General features: G+C 39.5%; 1 protein-coding gene across 1 annotated transcript in view; it reads right to left on the bottom strand.

Annotated features, from left to right (window-relative positions):
- The window catches only part of LRP2 (LDL receptor related protein 2), a 225,602-nt gene that overhangs the window by 46,497 nt on the left and 153,875 nt on the right, over positions 1 to 25,230 (bottom strand). The window contains exons 46-57 of the mRNA XM_030802651.1: positions 24,107 to 24,226; positions 20,941 to 21,072; positions 19,042 to 19,243; positions 15,654 to 15,949; positions 13,192 to 13,708; positions 9,855 to 10,007; positions 9,168 to 9,338; positions 5,549 to 5,772; positions 4,066 to 4,243; positions 2,853 to 3,049; positions 1,536 to 1,781; positions 713 to 841 (exon numbers count right to left, since the gene is read on the bottom strand). Of these exons, the coding sequence (XP_030658511.1) occupies positions 713 to 841; positions 1,536 to 1,781; positions 2,853 to 3,049; positions 4,066 to 4,243; positions 5,549 to 5,772; positions 9,168 to 9,338; positions 9,855 to 10,007; positions 13,192 to 13,708; positions 15,654 to 15,949; positions 19,042 to 19,243; positions 20,941 to 21,072; positions 24,107 to 24,226 (2,565 nt within the window). The remainder of the gene's footprint in view (positions 1 to 712; positions 842 to 1,535; positions 1,782 to 2,852; positions 3,050 to 4,065; positions 4,244 to 5,548; positions 5,773 to 9,167; positions 9,339 to 9,854; positions 10,008 to 13,191; positions 13,709 to 15,653; positions 15,950 to 19,041; positions 19,244 to 20,940; positions 21,073 to 24,106; positions 24,227 to 25,230) is intronic.

Below are 25,230 nucleotides of genomic sequence, written 5' to 3' on the forward strand. Positions count from 1 at the left end.
TAATTTGCAACAAAGGCCTGGTATTGGAGGCTAAAATGATGCCATAATAAATAAATATTTTGATCATATTATCTTCAGTCAATTGGACTCAGTGTTCTTAAAAGAATTTAGTATCTTCCTTACTTCTCTTCCAACTAAACCCAACACACATACTCCAGATGCTTTGGTTTCAAGTTAGACTATGACTAATCTTGACAAATTCCATTAATTTATATGGCTTTCCCATGTTACCAGAGGGACTACAGATGTCCAATAGATAACAGGGAAAATCAGAAAGACATTCAGAATATGAAAATCCCCAAATAAGAAATATCCTAATTTGGAAATATCCTTTTTAGAGATAGACACCAAGTCTTTTCTCTAACCCCTTTCCACCAATTTCAACCAATTTATAAAATTAGAGAAACAATTTAAACTTGTCAAGTATGAATAAGGATTCTACATTTGGAAGAAATTACACAAGTTTCTAACATCTTAATAACATCTTCCTCAATGACAGCATGATTTAAAATGCTACAAATTAAATACCCCTGGTAACCCTGCAAAATGCTACAAAAATGTAACATGTTATTAGAAGAGTCAACCACTTTTTTACAGAGGTAAACAAAGAAAAGATGACATGGGAAATACACTCTAATCTCTCATCTAATAAATGGCGCTTGACATGTGAACTTTCTTGTCCCTCCCTCCACTCCCCTGCGGCCCCTCCTACCACAGCCTTGCTCATCACTGTTGTCCCTGCAGTCGTCTACACCATTGCACACGGCCCACTTTGGGATGCAGCGGTAATTTGTTTTGCAGCTGAATTCTGTGAAGTTGTCACAGAGATGGGCAGAGCTCACTGAAAAGGGAGGAGGCATCAAAGTCAGAACCGAAGGTACAAGAAAGCACCTTTCCATTGTCACACTGAGGTTGTGGTACTGAGGAGCAACAACGACCATGTTACCAAGCAAACTGCCTCTGGCAATATGTGTCTGTTTTAGATGTGATCTGTTTACCATGAGCAGAAAAATAGTCCTAAGTTTTCTCACTATCTCAGCACCACTCATTTGTTTTACAGTATAACTTTGTGGGTGGGGTTGGGGAAGGACAGGGTTTGAAGTAAAAAACCTGGGTTGAAGTGTTAGGTCTGACACTAAATAGTAATGTGACCATCCACTTAATGTGAACCTCAGTTTCCTCATCTGTAAAATGGAATTGGTTCACACCCACCTTCCCTACCTCATAACATTTCTCTGTGGCTCAAGTGAAAAAGCAGTAGATATATAAAATGTAAGTTCTTGGTATCACATTCTGGTTGGTTAGACATTCTATGCATCAAAAGGAGGTATTAGCCACTTCAGAAACAGTGTCTGGTTCCACCTGCAAGCCACACAGCTATACTCTGTCTTGCAGTGCCAGAGTTTGCAGGGAGTGCCAAGGGGGAGCATCCCATCGGCTGAAAAAGAAAGCTCCATGCCCTCTCTCAGTCCCCATGGAAGTTTCCTCGTGTCTCCCTGCTCTGGTCATGCCTTGGCCCTCCCATAGGAACTTACTGCATTCTTCAATAGGCTCATCCGAATGGTCTCCACAATCATTATCCACATCACACTTCCAGGCCTGTGGGATGCAGCGGCCATTAGCACACCGAAACTGGCCTGGCCGGCAGGTCCTGCTGGCACAGTGGGAACTGTCTTCATCTGAGTTATCCTCACAGTCGTTAAACGTGTCACACTGCCAGGATTCTGGGATGCAACGTTTGTTGGCACACTGCCATTCATTGGAGTCACAGTGGTGATTCTCTGAGAGCAGGGACATTTGGTTATCAGCTTGGAAGGCATCAAGAATGAAAGCTCCTAACTGACATCAATGAATCCCAGATAGCAGGATCATGATTTCTTTTTAGAGGACTTATTTCCTAATGTACTTATCAATCAGTACTACTACATGGAGCACTTCTTCTTTTGACTATTACTGTCTCCCAAATTCTTAAATATCTTTTTATTGCATACAGACTTAAGAGACAAGAACTGAATACCCTGACCTGTTAAGCATACCTTCCTCTGTCCCTATTATCCTACTGGAAAATAGTCTTCAAACTTTGTGTTTGTTACTGTTATTGATGTGTTGTTTTTAGTTTGGGGGAATTTTATTTTTTGCCTATTTGATTATTTATTTATTTTCTTGAGACCAAGTCTTGCTCTGTCGCCTAGGCTTGAGTGCAGCGGCACAATCTCGGCTCAATGTAGCCTCGACCTCCCAGGATCAAGCTATTCTTCTACTGCAGCCTCCCAAGTAGCTGGGATTACAGACACATGCCACCATGCCAGGCTAATTTTTTGTATTTTTTGTAGAGACAGGCTTTTGTCATGTTGCCTAGGCTGGTCTTGAACTCCTGGGCTCAAGTGATCGACCTGCCTCAGCTTCCCAAACTGTTGGGATTACAGGCATGAGCCACTGTGCTCAGTCTTTTTTTTTTTTTTTTGCCTTTTAAATGGAAACATAAATAAATATAACAACTGAGAGTCCCTGTTAAAAATGGGGGTGGAAACCTCTCATTTCCTCCTCAATGTTAGCTCTCAAAGGGAATTCAATGCCTAGCACATGGCGAAGAGCCACCAGTAGAGACAGCTTACTATCTAGTTCAACCATTTGCCTTGTAAAAACCTTAAGATTTCTAAAAAAAAAAAAAAAAAAAAAAAACTTCATAAAAACAGAAAAAGGGTGGAAGGGTGGAGCCTCAGTTTCCTTCTAGGACTTTGAACTTTTGAACTGGTTTTTAGTTCAAGATATTCGGGAAATACCCACAGAATCATGATTGTATACAATCAACATAGAAGTCGGAAAAAGAGGCATAAAGCAATTCAACACACCACAAAGAAGACGGTCTTCATCAGACCCATCAGGGCAATTTTGGTGAGCATTGCATAAAGTCTGCGGGCTGGTGCAGTTGCCATCATTGCACTGGAACTGTCCTAGTCGGCAGAAGCGCTGCGGGCAAAGGGCCAGTTCATCAGAGCCATCTGAGCAGTCTTTCTGTCCATCACATTTCCACCAGATAGGAATGCACCTGCACAGAGAACATACAGCACTTCTTTAGCAAAGCACCAGGGGCAACAGTTATCTGGAGGGAAGGAGTCAACACTGAATTCCAAGAAATGACATGCATGAGTTCTCTCATGGCCCCAGAAGAGGATCAATTAAATCTCAGTTACAATGGTGTATTTTCAGAGAAAACATAACTTGGCAAGATAGAACAGGTTTCCTAAGATCCAAATACAAACTGAAAATGTGCTTTTAATATGATGAATAAATTCCTTCCACAAAAAACAATAAATAAATAAAAAATGGGTGTTTTGAGCTGTGTTCTAGGAGCAGTGATTGGTTGAGATTGTCTGCCAGGGTGATATAAAAGTATTGTTTTGGAAGTTGGAGGGCAATAACAACTGTTGAGGGTTTTTCTCATAATAAATGTATGCTAGATTCTTAATCTCAGATATCTTATTTAATCACTACAATTGTCTACCTCTGCATCTTAGATGCTATGATCTGCATCAATGCCTCTCTTCATGCCACTATCTAACTCAGGTCCCCTAGTCATCAATGGCCTGTGGACGTTGTTAAGAAAATAATCTGTGGCCATGTTTCATAGCAAACACGAATGATCAAAAATGGATTTGAATGTGTAACACTGGATCCCCTAGCATAGGCAGCTAAGGAGCTAGGCCAGCATAGACATGGAAAAGACAGTGAAATTATATTACTTCTGGGGACTATTTTTCAGTATGTACTTATATACACTCTGGCTCCAACACTCAGGACAATTCGACATGAGAAATATATGGTTTGCTTCCTTTCTATGAAAGTTTGCATATATAGGCATAACAGTTTGGTTAGCAAGCTCCTTCTATTCATGGGAAATATTATCTGAAGTTGGAGGCTGAGAGTCTTGCTGTGTTCCACATGAACCACGTTAATTAACCAAAATCTTGTCTCATTAGAAAACTCCCATCCCTTGGAGCCTTGAAGCTCAATGTCTGTCCACGGGCTAGAGAGGCACTGAGAAGAGGGGAAAGAGAGCCTTACTTTTCATTGTTAGCACACAGGAACTGGGTGCTGGAGCACATGGGCATGCAGTAGGTGCTGCCACTCAGCTGAAGGGTGCGGAAGTCATCTGGACACTCGCAAGTGAACCCTTTTCCTCCTGGCTTGATGAGGCAGAGATGAGAACAGCCACCATTGTTGGTACCACAGGGATTGCTCACTAGTGGAAAAGGAAGAAAATATATGTTCATTTGCTTAAAGAGAGTATCAACACAAATTAACTGATTACACATCTTGACATTAAACTCATCACCTCTTAGAGAGTAAAAAAAAAAAACAACTATCCTAGATTTATGATTTTCCCAAAAGTTCCTAAATAAAACAGATGATAGAGTTATATAAGCAACAACCCTGTGCTTTAAGAAAGCTCATTTATATGCTACCAGAAGTGAGCTATACCCACTGGTGTTTCTGACTAGAAAAGATGTGTTTCTCCAAGCCCTGGGAGAGCAGGCAGTAAACTTAGCTTATATTCATTTGCCTAGACCTAGGTTAAAGTTTTAATTTCCAACAGATGCTATATTCATTCCCTCATTCTAAGTACATAGGTAACAGAACTTTGGCCAAAAATAATGTGGATGAATAAACTGAGCAGCATCTTTACTAATTTTCCTGGTCACCACTTTGAGGTGAACTTCTAATAAAAATGATATGAAGAATATGCACACCAACATGGCACATGTATACATATGTAACAAACCTGCACATTGTGCACATGTACCTAAAACTTAAAGTATAATAATAATTTAAAAAAGAATATTAACTTCCAGAAAGAAATACTAAATTTCTTTATTTTGCTAATTCTCATTTTTCCTTAATTCCAAGTTTATCATATGTTTTAGCAAGACATCACAACAAAGCAGACCCACAAAAACCAGTCTATCCCCAAAATATATTTCAGACCTTTACTAGATTATCTCTAAATCATAAAGTTGCTTTAATTGCATAAAAGGAATATAAGTTCACAATCAAACAAAAACAAGTTCTCTTATTTAAAAAACACTAAAATGCACTGCTCTTGACATTATCTTCTAGAAGATAAGAATAATATCTGTTTTATACATAATACAATATCATATGCATTTATTTAGTATTTAGTATTTAGGGCTGAAATGCCATATTTTTAATTCCTTTAAAATACTTCAGTCCTCCCACAGAAATAGATAAAGTAAATACAGCAACATGATAACCGTTAAATCTTATCAAAAACAAAGGAAAAAACAAGATGATCTTGAAGAATTGAGTGAGTTTTAAGAAAAAGAAGAGTTCTAGGTAGTCTTTCCCAGCGGAAGAGGGATAAACTCTAAAGATATTTGCCTACTGTCAGCTTTCAGCATATGCTTTGAAGAAAACACTAGCAAGTAACAACAAACTCTTTGTAAATCACGAAGTTCATGCTTAAAGACTATCATGACATGCACATAACCCAAGGCAACCTTGCCAAACCCCTCAATCACCTACTCACCAATGGGCTGCCTATATGGATGGTACACATGGATGTCAAATGGTCTGTGTGTTGTGTTCACCAGTGTCTGTCTATTTGATCCATCATATTTGTTTCCCTTTTCCACTGTCCTTGTATTCCAATCTGTCCAATAAATAGTGTCTTCAAAAATGGTAATAGCGAAAGGGTGAGGCAGTGCCCCATCATACACCGTGTGTCGATGGTGGCCCTCCAAATCAGAGTACCTGCAGCAGTAAGCAGAAACAGTTACGTGATGAAGGTAATCCCTCTCCTCTAATGTCTTGCAGGATAAATGAATTCACAAATCAAAAAAATTCTACCTCCTAGAGATAATATAAGTTCAGATCATCAAAACTCCTAGTCTTTAATTAAAACAAAAACTAAACTTAAAGGATGTATTCGAATTGAACAAAAGATGTAGAAGTGAAAAGGCAATACTTAACAAAATAGGAATAGTGTCAGGAGTTTAAATAATCACTAATTCCTAACCACAGCTGCTTTCCTGCAGATGAAGCTGTTATAGCTGTTGTAGGTTTATGGCCTCTTATATTGATATTCCTCATTAAGCACCCTTTTGATATCCTGGGGTGAACACCTTTCTTGTTTCTTCCAACACCATTGGAAGAAATCAGAAGATAGCAATATTATACTGGAATTCTACCTTCTCATTAACATTCCGGAGGGGACACTATTCTAGGAGATAGTTGGGTTCTAGGTATAACCTGAGGGGAACACAACTTACAGGCCTGCAGGGTTAACTTTGCAAACACCAGCAGGACATTTATTATTAATCATGCCATGGCACCATTAGCGAATACTTTTACAGATGAATAAACCTCCAGAGAAGGTTCTCCGATTTCAAGATGTTACAAGGGATCCACAGCCAAATTCCCAAGTCCTCTCAGTTCCAAGGGCTTTCATTACTGTGGGTCTATATCAGAAATCATTTCTAAAATAGTGAAAATTTAATATTTTAAAAATTCGGAACAGATCCTAAAACTCATACAGGAGATAGAACAAGCTAGCAACTAAGAAACCTGATAATGTTAGCCATGCAATGTTAAAAATATTTCCCGAAATATAATTTATGGTAACTTATAGAAGCCATAGGAAAACTTGAAGATGTGCTTGGCCTCTGTTGACAAGGATGCAGGTAAATGACCAGAAATTAGTCACCATCTGATTTATTTATTTATTTAGAGATAGTCTCACTCTGTTGCCCAAGCTGGAGTACAGTTGCACAATGTTGGCTCACTGCAACCTCCTCCTCCTGGGTTCAAGTGATCCTCCCACCTCAGCCTCCTGGGTAGCTGGGACAGGCAGGTGCCACCACATCCAGCTAATTTTTGTAATTTTTGTAGAGACAGGGTTTCGTCATGTTGCCCAGGCTGGTCTTGAACTCCTGAGTTCATGCAATCTGTCCTGCTCAGCCTCCCAAAGAGCTGGGACTATAAGTGTGAGCCACTGCACCTAGCCACCATCTATTTTTTTAAAAAATCATTGACCAGAAAGTAGTCCTGAGACCTTCCCTTCCAGTTCGTTTGTAATCTCTGTAGAGAAATCTCAGATATCTCTATGAGTATTTTTTGTCAAGAGTAGAACTACACAGCTGGGCGCAGTGGCTCACGCCTGTAATCCCAGCACTTTGGGAAGCTGAGGCAGGCAGATCACGTGAGGTTGGGAGTTTGAGACCAGCCTGACCAACATGGAGAAACCCTGTCTCTACTAAAAATACAAAATTAGCCAGGCGTGGTGGTGCATGCCTGTAATACCAGCTCCTCGAGAGTCTGAGGCAGGAGAATCACTTAAATCCAGGAGGCAGAGGTTGCGGTGAGCCGAGATCATGCCATTGCACTCCATCCTGGGCAACAACAGCGAATCTCCATCTCAAAAAAAGAAAAGTAAGAGTAGAACTACAGGCACAGCTCCAGTGATGTGTTGGTGCATCCCAAGATGTACAGGAATCAATTGGATGCTCTATAAAAATCTATTGCTTTATGTGTCTATGAAATATATTTCTGAACACAGGCATTGCTACCTCTCCAAGAGGTAACCAATTTAACATGGCTCATGAATATTAAAGTTTCCTTTATTCCCAGATCACAGTGCCTCATATTATGATTTGACTTTTAGACTAAAATCTACTGCCTAAATTTTATAATCCATCTACGTAAATAATCTATATTAGATTTTATCAAAAAGTGAACAGAATATTGTGCAACTAGAAAATTCCTTTTTTCATCTCTAATGCTCCTGGAAACACTGTCTAAATGTATGCTGAGTGAAACCTACTAAGCTTTCAAGACCAAGAATAATCTATAGGACCCAAAGAACAACAAATGTCAGTTAGAAAGTTGTTGAAGCTTCTTTGAACATCTTGATGCTTCTACTAATTCAATATAGGATTGTATGGAAAGCTAACTCAGCTCTTTGATGTGCCTTTTAAAGAGAGGATACACACACTGTGGGAAGGGCTAAGGGTATTGCCATCAGTACATCACATCAAAATGGTATAAGTAAACTAGAAATAATATTTTACTGCTTCTAATTAAAGTTAGTCTCTACCCTAAGAGTGAGTTAGTATCTGCTATGGTAAATTCTGCAGTGAGAATGCTAAGGGCTACTTTTGTGTAGCAAATGAACCAGTTCAACAAGAGAAAGTACTGGGATTGATTAATTATGCCTGCCATGAGCACAGGAAGAAAGAGCACTAGCGTGTGTGCCAGGTATTCCTTCTTTTTCAGTGGCATGTCCCCAGGGAGTACGGTGTTAGAGAACTTCAAACTTTTCCACACTGACTTTGGCAGCAAAATAAATGTAACAGAAGAAATGAATTTCTAAAAATAAAATAAAAAACTTTGAAATAGTTCTACTGAATGAATGGCATTTCCATGCTTTTGAGTGCAACAGGCTGTTCCTGGATCGTTATCCATAAATGCTCATGCAGAAGACATTACTATGGTCCAACTAGGCCATAACTAGCAAAATTCAATATGGGTATTGTCGATTAATTTTTGATTAATAATGTGTGTCATCTTTTTACAATGAGCATTTTTTATTGAACAGTATATTTAACACACTTAAAAAATTATCCTATTACCAGAAAGATGTAAATGCCTTATCATATTGGATTAATGTTAACAGACTCTACTGCTACCTAAAACACTGCACTGCACTTAACCATAAATGTGCCAAAGTATTTTTGGGAAAGTTTTCCCGATCCGTTTATTCTTTTCCTTTTCTCAAATACTAAAATTTATTAATCATATATTTCATAGGGGAGAGCAAAGTAAAGAGACAAAAAAAATTAAGATGAGTTGCACACTGAGCTGACTACCATGGGGAGAGATTATTAGCCCCATTTTGTAGATGAAAAAAACAATAAGAAGTGAAAACACCAGGTCATAAACCCTGATCCATATGATTTAAAAGTTCACCCTCTTTCTACTGCACCATACCACAGAGCTCAGCAGTTTTAGTTAGAAGTGTGACTTCCTCCGAATGACTTCCAACAGACAAGCCAGTTAGACAATAGAGGGGACTAATAGACTGGAATCACAAGCTCTGATGCTTGAAATAAACAGTTACACAATTGTTTTATGCTTTTCTATGTACGTACTCTATGTAACCCAGGTGGGCATCTGCCCAGTAGAGTAGATCATTGGTGTAATCAATGGTGATGCCATTAGGCCACTCTAACTTGGTGGAGATAATCACAGACTTGTTGGTTCCATCCATGCCTACTCTCCCAATGTATGCGCGGTGACCCCAGTCTGCCCAGTAGATGTACCTGTCAGGGCAAACACAAAGGATCAGTCCCTGACGCCAAAAGAAGTCAGTAGCCAAAATACACACCTTTTCTCCATTTAGAGAAATGGAGTCTGCATTCTGTAGAGCCCCTCAGAAAGGAAAGAGAGCTAACAGCAAATAATCTAAAAAGGAAAAAGGAAGGGGACAATGTACAGAAAATGCTCACAAATAAACATAATTAACTGGATTTCAGTGGCTTTGACATGGAGAGTCCAGTAAAGAAATCGGTTTTCTGAAACCACATTGCATGCAGCCAAAATACACGACTTGAAAAGTGCAAAAGTGTGTCAGGACAAAGAAAACAGAACAGCTGATGATGATGCTTTGAAGAAGCCATGCTTCTACTCATTACACTAAACGATTTACCAAGTGGGAAAAGCAGAAGACAAACCGCAGCAAGACATTGGCCTTGAGATAGCTATATGAACAGCCTTTTTGGTAACAGTGGCGGAGGAAGGAGGTGAAAGAAAAGCCCAGGATTGCAGGGAGACAATACCCATATTGAGGGTGAAGGGCAAGTCCTCTGGGATTATCAAAGCAGAAGGTGTTGTTGGCATCCACACAGTGCTGGGCCAGCATGCGGCGATGTCCACCATTGAGGTCAGAGACAAAGAGGCCATCCAGGCGGGCATCCAACCAGTAGAGCTTTCTAAAACGGAGAGCCAGGAGTTAACCAATACAGTTACTTTGTGAAGTGGTACATATTTAGCCACCCAGTTTCCTATCCAAGCTACCTGAGAATCACAGACAGTTGTTAGAAGTCACCTTTCTTTAGGAAAATGAGGGCAGGGGAAAACAGGAAGTTGGTCTTCCTGCAGTGAGGCAACAGAGGGTGCAAGACTGTGTGCAATAATTCCCACTTTAAGGTGGTGTCATGTAGAAAATACTGTGGACACACCTCACTCGACGGGTCTGGTTTTACTTTCCTCATGCAGCATAAGGCACCCTCTCCAGGCAATGCAAAGGTTTAGCAGAACAGGGAAGCAGAGGTGAGTATCATGAATTACAGTTTAAATGGTGGAGTCAAGGAAACAGATTTGTCTAAGTGTGTCACTGAAACTGCACAGAGAAACTCTGAATTATGACATTCTTAAGATAAAGATTATGACATCCTTAGGATAAAGAGACATCCGTGCCTCTGTCAGACAGGCTGTCAAAATGAGTTTCTTAACCTGTGACACGTTTCACTTAATCAAACCTAAGAAGCTTTAGAAATGAATTAGGATCTGTTAGAAACTGCTACCTCAAGGACATTTCTGTTATAAATGTATTTTTATTCAATAAAATTTATTTTTCTTATAAGGTAAGTGTTCTTAACCCAAGGTCTTTACCCAGAATCAGGGAAGCCAGCTTTGGGGATCTGTGTATTTTCTAAAGGGGCCCAGGTCTTTCACCAGAGTCTTATAGTATCCATAACCTTCCAAAGGGTTAAATGCCCCTATAATGAGAAGGTCATTTAGGATTTGATAACCAATTCCAACCGGAAGGAGAATGAAGGATAATGATTTCCCTTCCAAAAGACCTGAATGCCTCTTTGCAATAAGTACGCCCTTATCCATTCATGCCGGATATCTGAATAGTTAGGATAGTAGCATGGCTTCAGGCTTGAGCAAGAAGGAATGAGTATCCATATATGTACAAGCCTTGCCAGTTAATTTACTTGGGTAAATGAGTAAATCCTGATGAATGAGATGGCTACAACCTTGGATTCCATCATTGTAGACACTAAGAACAGTGACAATAATAGTAGCTAATTATTGAACACTTGTTAAATGTCAGGCCTTAGACCAAGGACTTTTTAAAACATTTTATTATTTCAGATCACAACAGGCTTAGAAGAAGTTGCTATTATCATACTTGTATTATTATTCCTGTTGCTATTACCATTCAAGTCCTGGCAGACTGGCTACCCCATAGGGCACTCTACTCTGTTGAGCTTACTGCTTTCCCATTAATTTCTCTTTATTCCACAGTCAAAAGACATCCTGTGAACAGATCCTTCTCAAGAAAACATAGAGAAGATATTCCATCTCCACTGCTGAAAAAATTAAGATAACTGAGAGCCAACAGTATCTTCCAATGTGCATAATGGTGGTTTAAAAAGTTATATCAAATGTAAGTGCTTTGGAAACCAAACACCCTAGTGTTGATAGCAGAAATCTTTATTAATATTGGAGAAAAAAATTGTTTCTAATTTCAGTGTAGCTAGTATCTTAGAACTGCCCCCTACCAATGTAAATATAACTGGGCTCCATTCTGCCTTTGTGTTTTCAGGAACATTGAGCCTGGTTGTGCACCCTCCTGGACTTTCAAGAAAAGTTTACCCTACCCTTACCCAGACTTTCTTGCCCATCTTCCTCACATGTATTTAATTCTCTTCAGATAAAGAACACACCTAGATAGAGAGGAAATAGCTGAAACCCAAGAGAAATGTCATTCTAGCAGTTTCTGAGAGAGAGGGCTGAATGACGATATCTTACAGTTCAAATATTATTTTTTCTGCACTGGAACAAAGGATGGTGACAAGAACAGCACCATGTTCAATTCTGTTCCTGGAAATCATTAATCACTATACTTTTTGACATGTAGGATATGTAAAACAGGAACTGATACCTACAATAGGAATGCTTAGTCAATGTTTCATTCATTATTCAGCAAGCACTCAGCACCTATGTCAGGCCAGCTACTGGTCAGGGAGAACTAGGAAGCCAACTGTCTCCATCCATTTTAGGATCTTTACCCTTAAGGGGGTCAAATACGAGGATGTGGGGAAGAGTCTTCTGGAGGTCTGGGCTGACTGCAACAAGAATCCTTACAGCATACATCTTTACAGTGCCTGCAGATTGATGTCTATTGACCACAAAGCCAATTAGTTTATGCTGCCAAGAATCTGATAGATTTGATATTCAATAGAGATGTTAAGAAGTGTGGTTGATCTGGTAGTTTAGTTAAAATATCACTGGCCTGCCTTAAAGACTGTCAGTTTCCAGAAGGGCAATCTCAAAACAAGAGTCTCATGTTAGCCATTCTCCAGTTTTCATGACCAGCCCATGCTGGGAATGACTAGTATTGGTTTTTTTGTTGTTGTTTCGTTTTGTTTTGTTTTTTTGAGAAAGGGTCTCACTCTGTCACTCAGGCTGGAGTGCCATGCATGTTCTCGGTCCCTGCAACCTCCATCTCCTGGGCTTAAGGGATCCTCCTACCTCAGCCTCATGAGTAGCTGGGACTACAGACATACACCACCTTTCCTGGCTAATTTTTTCATTTTTCAAAGAGACAGATTTCGCCATATTGCCCAGGCTGGTCTTGAACTTCTGGGCTCAAGCGATCCTCTCACCTCAGCCTCCCAAAGTTCTGGGATTACAGGCGTGAACCACTGCCCCCGGCCAATGACTAGTATTGTAAGCAAGCCTATGTACTTCAGGAGAGCAAGGGCCATGCCTGCCTTGTTCCCCTCAAAACCCCTGCTGCTTGTCATCACACTGGGCATGTGGGAGGGACTCGGGAAGTAATGACTGAATGCACCAATGAATGCATGAATCGTCCCTTCATATCATCTCCAGTTAAGTGAATGGCCAGCAACAGTGAACTCTCTTCCCTTGCAGTTCCTCTTTCCATAAAAATGATACTATAAATTTTTAAAATAATTAGATGTTCTGTTCTGTATCTATCATTTGAGTATCAGATACAAAGCAGAAAATAAACCTGCAGAAACATTAAATGTATCTGCGTATTAACCCAAGTTGAAAAATTAATTTCCTATTAAGATGAAAACATGGTTTGAATTTTTTTTTAATTTTTAACTTTTAAAAAGCTCATCAGTGTTTTCTTACCTGGAAACCCAGTCTACAGCCAGACTTTCTGCAGCTGGTAGTCTGTGGTTTATGACTGTCTCCTTGTTTGTCTTATTCAGAAACATTCTCTCAATGACTTGCCTCTGTGTATCAATCCAATACAATCTCTTTTCTACTCGGTCAAAATCTAATGCCACAACATTGCCAAGTCCTTCCAAGATGAGGGAGTAAAAATAGCCATCTATAGTTAAATTTCTCAAATAGTAACGGTTGCTAAAAATGAGATAGGGTTCGATGTTACTGTTTTGCCGGCAGGTCTTTCCATCTGGTTCTCGGAGGTAGCCTGGGGCACACTTACAGATGTAGGAGCCTATTACATTCTCACACTTCTGGCTACAGACAAAAGGCATTTCTGTGCATTCATCAATATCAACACAAGTCCGCTTGTCAGACATGAGCTTGTAACCAGGACGACAGGAACAATAGAAACTGGTTAAGGTGTCTGTGCAGTTGTGATCGCAGCCACTGATTGAAGGGTCATGGCATTCATTAATGCCTGTAGGTAAAAGGCAGTTCTTAGAGATCCTAAAATATCAACAACCAACTCACTATAATGGTTCAAAGTCAACATTTCTACTAAACAGTGCCAATTCTTAATGAATCATGCTAAGACAGACAACAAAGACTTCCAAAGACTGTGGATTATTGAAAAGTCATCATTTTTCAATTTCCTCACCAACTTACTCCTTCATCAGTGGTTTCAACAACTAATACAGGAGAAATGAGAAAGAAGAGGAGAAGAAAAGAGCCTGGCCAGTGTGCTGGTCAAACAGGGTTCAGGAAAAATTTTCTAAATGCTCTGATGTGTAGCATGTTCCAGTGTGACTGTTCACACCATGGTCAAGCTCAGGCTTCCAGTGTGACATCACTGAACATGGAACAACAAAGAGATACACACATTTGCCTCTCATGAGATGGCATGAGCTCAGCACCAGGTGCAACACAGCACTACACGTCCCTCTGGCTGGTCCTGTAACACATGGGCAACCTCACCCAAAAATGATCTACAGAGGGAGGACAGCAAGTTCTTATTAGTTCTCTACTCATCAAGGAACAATAGATTAAAACTTCATGCAAAATCCATTATCCAAATATCAGGCCAAGCTCTTCCACTAGTTTTCTGTGCACCCCCAAACAATTCATTTCCTATCTATTGGCTACAGTCTTACTATCTGCAAAGAGAAGAGGGTACAGAAGATCACTAGTACTCCTTCTAGCTGTAAGAGTGAATGTTTTATAGGTTTGGATGAGACCTACTGAGATCACTTCGTCTTCAAGCTAAAAATTTTAATTTGAATTATGTACTATTGAGAATTTAATTCTTATAGTTTAGATAAGGCAAAATTAATTAAAATGCAATGGGAATCTATATGAATTAGGAGTAAACATAAGAAAGTTCCATATGATTTTTGTATAAATGTGTAACATAGCACACGTTTTTCTTAATTTATTAAATGGTTTTTAAAACTTTCGTAGAAATTTATAAAAGTTTTTCTTACAATAGAGCAAAAGCCAGTTTTTAGATGATTTTTAAATTTTTTTCATTTTTTTTCTTCAACTTTTAAGTTCAGGGGTAGATGTGCAGGATGTGCAAGTTTGTTATAATAGGTAAACACATGCCATGGTGGTTTGCTGCACAGATTTTTTAATATTATGCATAGATATTCTCTTCTCTACATTTCCACAGCAGTTTCTGTCTAGCATTTAATTTTAATGTTATTTCATATAAATCTTATCTTTCATATAAGAACAAAAACTACATTACATACTTCCAGGTCAATTAGGCAAATGCTTTCAATGAGTACTGACAATGAACCAGTGGAATAAAGAAAACAAAATAAATGAAATGATATGGTCTCTAGATTGTTATTACAGAGACAATACCAACATACATGAAACAATGGTTACAAGGATTAAACACCACAAGCAGGAGGAATTGCCAATATTATGGAGTTCAAAACGGTGCTAAGCAAACAATGCCCATGTTATGGATTCTCAACTGCTTTACTTGTGGTGGTTGGGGTGACAGAGATATTAAACTCTCCCATTCAATTACCTGAGGACAAAAATGAAGAACAGGCCAAGGAGTCCTAGCAGAGGGATGCTTCAGGCAAAAAGTCATTACAAGAATTCAGAGAGAATCAACCTGGTTCCCTTCATTCTTGAGTACCTTATTTGGCAATAATGTTAAATGATGTCCTGAATATTTGCCCATCTTCTGTTCTGTCTAATGACTATCTAGGCAAAGAATTGGTCCAAAAAAATGTGTGTCCCCATCTTATATACCAAGAAACTTCGGTAACCTTTTGCTATATCAGGAATAGTGATTTTATGGTAACTTTGTAGTTAGAGGACAAGTTGGAAAGTCTAAGTCGTAAAGGGTTGAGAATCCATATTCAGTCTCCCCTGTTTCCTTTTCCCAAATCCTCTGTTGTACTTACCACAACCTTTCTCATCGCTGTTGTCCAAACAGTCATCTAGGTGGTTGCAGAGTTTCATCATCTCGATGCAGCGCCCATTGTCACACTTGAACTCATGAGGTGGACATGTGGGTTCTGGGGTGTGGCACAGGTGCATCAGCTCATCAGATCCATCTCCACAGTCATTATCCTCATCACAGACAAAGGTTTTACTAATGCAGCGCCCGTTCTGACAGGTAAACTGATTCTGTTGGCAAGTCTGGTATAAGCAGCCCCTCTCATCGCTATAGTCACCACAGTCATTGTGCCGGTCACACCTGTATCATGAGATCCAGTACCACTTTTAGAGAGGTTGACAATGAATCTCAACTATTACCCACTTGGGGCTTTGCTTCTTTTTTTATCTATCTAAATGCCAGGTCAACCATTTCAACAAGATCACCGGTGCCCTTGGTCCCCTTTCCCCCAACATCTTCATCTACCCCACTAATTGCCAATTCTAGGAGAATCCAATATTTGGCATTCCACCTAACTTCCTCAGGGGCTGGCTGCTACAATTAGAAATGCTACCATTAAATGCTACCATCTAATAGCTATAGACCATTAGTAGGTCTATAGCTGTTAAAAATACTTGCATTCATTTTTTCCTTAGTTGACAAACTAATTAAATACAACTTTTGTAATTTTGGTATACATCAGATCTATGAGACAGCTTATGAACACTGGCATTATCTATGTTCAACAGATAATGAGATAGCCAGTAGGCACTGGCAATGTACTGGGTAATCACATGATAAAAGTGCCCATACCCAAGTGGAAACTCACAGGGTGAGTGCTATATATTATAAATAAGATTATTGGGTGTGTCCTCTAAGAACACATATCTTCCCACTGGAATACCGTTTACATTGTCAGCCCTGTTCCTTCCATCTTTCGTTACACTCCTGCCATCTATCATGAGATGTGAGTCTTCATGGTGATGTGAATGAAGGCAAGCTAGTAGGTTAGCATGGCATACTGGCAAAGGAAGAAGGCATGCTGTAGTATGAGAAGCTATCTCGGGACCTAACACACACAGGCATCATTATAACAATATAATTTCCTGAAGTTCTGTAAGCCAAACTGGCCTTTCTTCTCCATATTACTCCAAGATCCCACAAAAGTTATTATGTCTAAAGGGGGTCTCACATAAGCATCAAGGACTCTTTGATAAGAATGAACAAAGCTAATGGTCTTGAACAATTTATCATAGAAAGCATAGGAGCGGCACATAGAGCATTACAAGATGTGAAGGCAACAATGGTGAATGTGGTCAGCTTTACAACTGACCTATAACCAGGCCTGCTAACCTGCACTGCCATCCATAAACCCAGGGCCTTGTCAACATGATTTACAGCTAAATGTGTGCATGTAATTGTGAAGAAAGCTGTGGTCAAGGCAGACTGGCTCAGCTCCACTTGGTCTCCCAGGAGCTATTTAACTCATTTCCAAATGGTTTGAAAACACCAATGCTTTCCTTTCTCTAATTTAGTTCCAATGCAGGAGGACAAACAAGTCACCAAGCAAATCACCAAGCTTTCAGGCACTATTGCAAGTCAGTATTCCAGCTCACCACCAAATTGTCACCCCTCAGTTTTATCATCCATGTTTTTCAGCAGCATCAGTAATGAGCCAAGAAAAAAAAGTCAATAGGAAAAACGATCTCCTGTCCCACTGTACCAAATGGGGAGCAAACTTTCTGCAAAGCAAGCAAGGAGATGTACACTAACAGCACACCTAGTAGAGGCTACTCCAGACACACAGATTTCGGACCTATTTAAAAGCTGATAGCTCAGGTTTTCAAACAAACAGTATATTTTTTCTCTTCTATTATAGCCCTTTTCAAGGAAATTCAGAAAGCTCAAGGAAAAAAAGAGAGAGAGAGAGAGAAAGGGAGGGAAAGTGAAGGAAGGAACAATGGAGGAAGAAAGAAAGGGAGAGAGGAAACGTTATTGTGCTGTGAGATCATAGTAATGATAAAGGAAGAACCCAGAAAGCTCAGAATGGGAGGAATAAAGGAGATAACTTGGAGTCTGATCAAAATCAACACCTGCTACCGTTCTTGTACCTAGAGTCTAAGCCTAGGCCCCTGTGACTCTGCTGCTCTGATCTTGTGCCTACTCAGTATATCTTTCCCATTGTCTTCCTTCGCATGCTGTAAGCTGGCCATTCCTGTTGCTCTCAATGTGCCTGTGTGTCCCTTAACAGCTTAACAGTCCTTGGCACAAGCAGTATCTCTTCATGGCTCCAGTTGTGCCCAAATACCTAAGACATACTTTCACCTCAGGAAGTCCTACTATGTCAAACTCACCTTCCACCTTGAGCAAGCTCCTTTCTGGACTCCCCTACTTTTGCTAATGCTTGTACTATTTTACTAGTCAATCAGGATTGAAACTTACAAACTGTTCTTCTCCATTTCCTTCCATAATCCAAGTATTTGTTAAGTGGGATGATGAGAAGTTGGGATGTTAAGAATTATATAAACTGTTTGAAGAGGCCCATTTGGAGAAAGAGGTAAGAAATCAAACAATGGAACATTGCAGGAGAGGTCCCCGAAACCAGCAGGCTGTGAGCCGAATCTGTTTGATCCACGCAGTGTTTTAAGAATTTTAAAATTTGTTTCCAGCATTTAAAATCAGACTATTTCATATGAAAATCCAGATTTCCAACTTCTGTCAAAAAGAGAGCATCAGAAAGTCTGGCCTTCCAGCCCTCCTGCATGATATTGATCAATGTCTGCATCCTTAGTTGGAGACATTGTCTCAGTTCACTCCACCTGTCTCTACTTGACTCTGAGCCTAAAAGCCAAGCTCTGTTCATCATCATGCTTGTGCTGTTATTTTTCTTACAGTAGAGAGAGGAGAGTGAAACAGTTCGTGTAATACCAATGCCTCTACTCCAAGTGGAAAACTAAGCGGATCACCAGCTTCAAGAAAGAATTCTTATCTCAAGCCCTCTCCATTCATCTCCCTGGCCCTCTGTGCAAGGCCAGATTCTGTCTTTCACAGGCCCTAGGCATTTTTGCCTTCTTGGGCTCCTTCCTCCATAAAAATATTAAAAAATATATTTAATTTTAAATTGTTAATATGGTATTATATATTAATAATTTATTTAAGTATCTAACTTCTTTTCATTTTAATGCAATCATATTGGTATAAAGCCAGATATATTAATATTATATATTAAAATGCTTTCTTTCATGTAAAAGCTTTTTTTTCCTTGATTTTGAAAGGAATCCAAACATTTTCATAGGCCACCAAACGCATCATGGGCCCTGGGCACTGTGGCCACTGGGTGCCTAATAGGTAAGTGATCCCAGCCCCCAAGGACATTTGAGGCATGCTGGGTAACTTTTGAATCCTCAATTCACCTGAATATCTTTGGGATACACAGTCCGTAACCACAGGTGAATTCATTTTCAGAACAAGTTCTCCTGGTGCAATTCTGATTCTCATCGTAGCCATCAGTACAATCCACATCGCCATCACAGACCCAAGACTGGGGAATGCACCTCCTGTCCGGAGGTCTGTCATTTACACAAAGAAACTCGGAATCCGAGCAGTTTTGATTCTCTGAAACCAAAGCACGCAAGAATCAGAAAGCATGAGAGCTCAGTGCAGCAGTTAATTCTCTTTGCTTTAATGTTACTTACCATTCTAAGGATGAAAGGAAATAGGAGGAAAACACGTAGACAAATTACATTGCTATTATAATAATAGATCATAATAAAAATACCTCCAAAGGTTCCATTTTAATTGCTTTGGACCCTGGCTTTTTCAAAGAAATCAATATAATAAAACGCCTCATTTATTTTTCCATAAAATACATTAGAATGGTCATACTTTTTCCCTTAGGGCTTCAGAAAACCACTGCCATTTTGTTAATTGGATACCAAATGCTTTATATTTTGGTAACTTTTTTTAGTTTACAAAGCATAATCACAGAAGCACAATGTGAGATACATATTTTTACACCATTTGTATAGATGAGAAAACTGAAGCTCAAGATGGTTAACTGGATGTCTCAAAGTCACAGAACTAGGTGAAGAGCTGGGGCTTCAAACCTAGGTCTTTCTCCTCCAAATTTAGTGCTTTTTCAACTGCTATAATGCTACCACCCCAAGCAGTATTGGGGTGGAGAGGAAAGGCATATATGAACAGAGTTGTCAGAAACCACGATGCTATGAGGAAAGAGATGAGATGCTGACATCGAATCATTAGTGTCCACAAAATAAAAGAACAGGTGTTTTTATCCAGTCTCATTGTGGGTGAATAGAAAACAAAAGAAAGAAGGAGATGTTGGTAAAGACAGGTGGGAGAAATGCATACGCCACAATCCATGTATGTGCAGCTGAAAACCACCCATGTCAGTGGATAGGGTGGATAGGGCAAATGTGGAGTTGTGACCCACTACAAAAGTCACAACGCAGGAGGGTCCCATCAGATGCAAGCAGCAGGGAGCCATTGAGTCTACTGCCCTACCATAGAAAGACATTATTCTAACACCGATTAGATTAATTCTTGAACTAGCTAAGATTTCCATACCCTGTTGGTAATGAAAATGATGTTCCATTATCCACTCAAGAGGCATAACATCCCTCCCTCCATGCCACTTTAAGATGACAAAAGAAACTAGAGACAGTTCATTGTTATACTGTGAAGGTTATTATTAAGAGTGGCCAACCACTGGGTGCAGTGGCTCATGCTTGTAATCCCAGCACTTTGGGAGGCCAAGGCAAGAGGATTGCTTGAGCCCAGTAGTTTGAGACTAGCCTAGGCAATATAGTGAGACCTCGTCTCTACAAAAATGTATAAAAATCGGCCAGGCATGGTGGTGGGCGTATGGTCCCAACTTGTTGGGAGGCTGAAGTGGGAGGATCGCTTGAGCCTGGAAGGTGGAGGCTGCACTGAGCCATGATCCCACCACTGCACTCCAGCCTGGGCAACAGAGTAAGGCCTTGTCAAAAAAAAAAAAAAGGAGACAACCAAGTATTCGTGGGTTTTTTTTTTTCCCCTAGAAATGTATGACATTATGTCCATTAGCCAAATGTAAGAGAAAGAAAGTAAATATAAAGTCATTTTTCATCACTCTGAAGCATTTAAGTGGATGATATCAAACACTCCCAGCATGGAGAAACAAAGGTAACATTCTATCAGTGTCCATTCAATTACAGAGAAATCTGCAATCATACTCTCCAAACACAGAAAAACAACTCTACTGTGTTTCCCTGGAATGTGACTCTGCAGAGGAATTAATCGGCTTCACTTACGACACTGATGCCTTTCATCCTCGTCACTCATATCCCCACAGTCATTATCACCGTCACAGATCCATTCACTTGGGATGCATCTCCCACCATCACATTTGAACTCATCAGCTAGGCATGTTCGCTCAGAGTGACCTGAAAAGATCAACAGCATTCTCAGTGAAAAAAAGTGGTTTGCAGTCCAGGAATCTGGAGACAAGCTGGCTGTAGCATGAGTTGTCTAGAAAACCTGAAACAGCATTATTTCATTATGTACATCTAGGGTAGTCCTCCAATAAGACTAGTACCAGCGACCAACAGTTTGAGGTAAAAGTAGTCAACTGACAGTGCACAGCCCTAATTATCTTTGGTGACTAAAATGGGATACAATATTTCCTTATGTGTATGGTAGAGAAAGAACACTTCTTTTCCCAGGAAAGATATGAATTACCTACTATTTCACGTTTCTATTTTAAAATCTACTTTTCATCCAAAACCATTTTGTTTGGTGCAAACTCTCCCCCGCCTGCACTCCCCATCCCCGCTTCCTTGCTCCCTTTCCTTCTTTCCATAACACTTACCACCACCTTTCAACATACTAGACAATTTACTGATTGGTTGCCTGTCTCCCCTCTTTAGAATATTAGCTCCATGTGGGTAGGAATTGTTGTCTTATTCACTGACACAGCCCAGAGGTTCCTAGAACACAGCTGTTCAATAAATACTGAATTAAAATAAGTCACTCTTCTACTTCAAATTAGCCATTACTGATTCAGATGCTTTAACCCTAACCCCACATGTTCCTATTTAACTAATAAAGGTGTCATAGGCTCCCAAAACCAGGGCGCCCTGGAATTAGCCTAAGGCAAGAGAAAATATAATTGCAACTGATAAAGACACAGCCTAATCATAACAGTAACAAGAAATAGGCTCTTTCAGAAGCTGCTATGAAAAGTGTGTATATTGATCCAGAATTTTTTTTTTTGGAGACGGAGTCTCAATCTGTGGCCAGGCTGGAGTGCAGTGGCGCGAACTCAGCTCACTGCAACCTCTGCCTCCTGGGTTCAAGTGATTCTCCTGCCTCAGCCTCCTGAGTAGCTGGGATTACAGGCATGTGCCACCACACCTAGCTAATTCTTGTGTTTTTAGTAGAGACGGGTTTCACCATGTTGGCCAGGATGGTCTCCATCTCTTGACCTTGTGATCTGCCCGCCTTGGCCTCCCAAAGTGCTAGGATTACAGGTGTGAGCCACCGTGCCTGGCCTGATCCAGATTTTTTGAAGAGACATATCTCCTTTGATACAGCAGCACCACTTCTGGACATCTAGACCATAAGGATCTTTCCACATGTGCACAAAAAGGTTTCTAAAAGGATGTTCATCCTGGCACTGTTTTTCATAGTGAAAAAATGGAAACAACCTAAATGTCCAACCACTAGAAAAAGGATAAAAATGCATGGACCATTCGTATTTTAAAGTATTCTTTGGCAGTATATAGGAATGAGGCAGGTCTGTATTTGCTGACATGATGTTAAGCTTAAAAAATAAAAGCTAATTGCAGAAAATATGTATAGTAAGACTCCATCTGTTTTTTTAAAATCTGTATATCAAGATATATAAAAGTAAAGTAAGATATATAAAATATAAAAGTAAGGCAAATTCACACTCAACCTTTTAATATTGATTATTTTTGAGGAGGCAGGGGATTGGAGAAGGATGAAAAAATGTAAATTTTACTTTTTGTACATCGTATTATTTCTTTAAAATATATTTCTGAATATTATTACTTTACTACAGTGAGGATATATTCATATATAGGTTATGTGCTTATTTTTATTTAAATATATCAGGTCATTGGTACTCACTGCTATTACTATGACTTTCACTACAATAGAGAAGTTTAAAAAGTCATATTAATTATTCATATATTTGAACCAATAATTCATACATTTCAACCAATCTCTAAGACTATTCTACTCATCTAGTAGTTATTAATTATTTCCTTTACAGGTCCTCAAAACTCTATGTGCCCTTTGCTTTCTATAAAACTTTCAGTGCTGGGGAAAAAGAACTTAGTGAAGCACTCCAAATACCACTCTCCAACACAGAATTTAAACCTGAGAGAAAATTGGAATTGAAAATAGTTTGACTTCAGCTATAAAACTATGTTAATGATCCTAAGAAAATATCCTGAAAATAAAATTTTTAAATACGATGTTAATATTTACTGCAATGATATATACAATAGAGGAATAAAATAAAAGCAACCTAATGCTTAATAACAGAGGCAGTTAATTCGATGATACTATAACCACTCAATGGAATATTATAGGCATTAAAAGGCAGTATGAAGACAAGGATGAGCAAACTTTTTCTTAACTAGGTAGTAAATATTTTAGGCTTGCAGGTCCTATGGTCTCTGTTGCACCTACTGGATATGGCCATAGTAGAGGGACAGCAGCCATATATGTTATGTGGCTGCATTTGAGTAAAATGCTATCTATAAAGACAGGCAACTGGCCACAGCCATAGTTTTCTGACTCCTATATAGCAATATGATTTATTGACAGGTTTTTTTTAAAGCACTGTAGAAGATTATATTTTTATATTTTTACAATTAGGTAAAAAATGTGCATGGATGTAGATTAGAATCCGTGAAGGCAAATAGCAGCCTCCAAATGTAAACAGGGCATAACTGTCCCCAGGAATACAACCAAAGGCCCCTGCAACTTCTTGGGCCTCTTGTGCTCATAAACTGGCACAGAGAGAGAACAGGAAAAGGATGCGTGCCCCTAATATACTCCTTCCCCATGTATATGACTCCAATCACTCTTGGGTCCTCTGACAGCTTTCTGGGCCAGCACTCAACCAAATTCAGAAACTTCAATTGAGAGCCAACTAAAATTAAGTTCTACCAGCTAAGCACTGTATTAGGTGCATCACCAATATAATTTCATTTTATCAGCATCAATCAGCAGCTTCTGTATCCTGATCAGCTCCCCACACAGTGCTCTCCACTAACAGGTCTTTAATGAATATCTGCTGAGCGGTGTCAGCATTCCAGATGAAAGCTAGGACAGGAAGTCCAAGCATTCAGCAGCCATGACCCTGGTCTGTATTTGAAGTGGTTGGAAGAGACTGAAGTTGTCTAGCTGCATCGTGATGTTTTTCATGCTTGCTTACTCTCTTACCACAAGAGGCAGGTTCATCAGAGGCATCAAAACAATCTGTTTCTTGATCACAATACCAATGTTGAGGAATACAGCGCCCAGATGTGCATTGGAACTCACTGCTGCTGCACGTGTGAGTGGCTGCAGGAGGGAAAGAAGATAAAACCCATGAGCAAAACACAAACGTGTTCCCATCAGTCTTAACAATCTGCCTCTATCTCTGAGCTAGATAATAGTTACCAAAAAAGGAAGACTGAGCCTGGAAAATGGATGCTTGTGTAAGCTTTCTGTGGGGAGGAAGAAGTATGGGAGACAGAAGGAAGTCAATCCTGCCCCAATTCCCCAATTTGTTTTTCTAGATTCCAGAAATAAAAAAAAAAAATGTATTTGTTAGAAATACCAAAGAACTATCTTTGTGAGAAATGAAATCACAAATTATAAGTCTTGGTTTTATTTTTTCTACTATAATGTAAAATTAAATAAATTCCATTGCAATAATAATTAAAAGCAAAACAATAATGTGATCATATCTAAGCTCACTCCACACACAACCTTTTAGCTATGTTAGATAATAATTCTAGAAAGTTGGCAAAGTTATCTTCATATTCATCCTTGGAATACCAGACTTTTAGTTGAGTAAGTGGGAAACTGCCTATGTTTGAACATTGACTCTTTTCTCGAGTAATTTTAGGTAGCTCTGGTTATATGCATTTTCCAAATTGTTATGTGGGTGCACATCTAATTCAAGTCTTGTAATTCTTCTGGTCTATAAGGCTGTCTTGCTTTGGCCCCTGCTATCTGATGATTTGCCAGGGGAGAACTGACATGGAAGCAGAGGTCCCTGCAAAGTCAGCAATAACTCCTATCTGTCTAGCCCTATCTGGTGGCTGCATCCTGAATTCTGCTTCCTTGTGCTGCTGTTATTACAACAGATTCCTCTTCCTGTGCTGTACCCTAATTTGGTGACAAATAATTATGATGCCCTTTGATTTCTTTGGGAGGGGACCAGTGACAAGAGTTTAACTACATATACCCAGAACAGGGAAGGCCAATCACTAAATCCTTAAATTATGTATCTATTTACACTAATAGTCTCAAAGTTATCAAACTTAAGAAAGGCCTTATAATTTGAGCTATAAATACAG

Source organism: Nomascus leucogenys, chromosome 22a, assembly GCF_006542625.1.
Source record: "Nomascus leucogenys isolate Asia chromosome 22a, Asia_NLE_v1, whole genome shotgun sequence".
Classification (NCBI taxonomy): Eukaryota; Metazoa; Chordata; class Mammalia; order Primates; family Hylobatidae; genus Nomascus; species Nomascus leucogenys.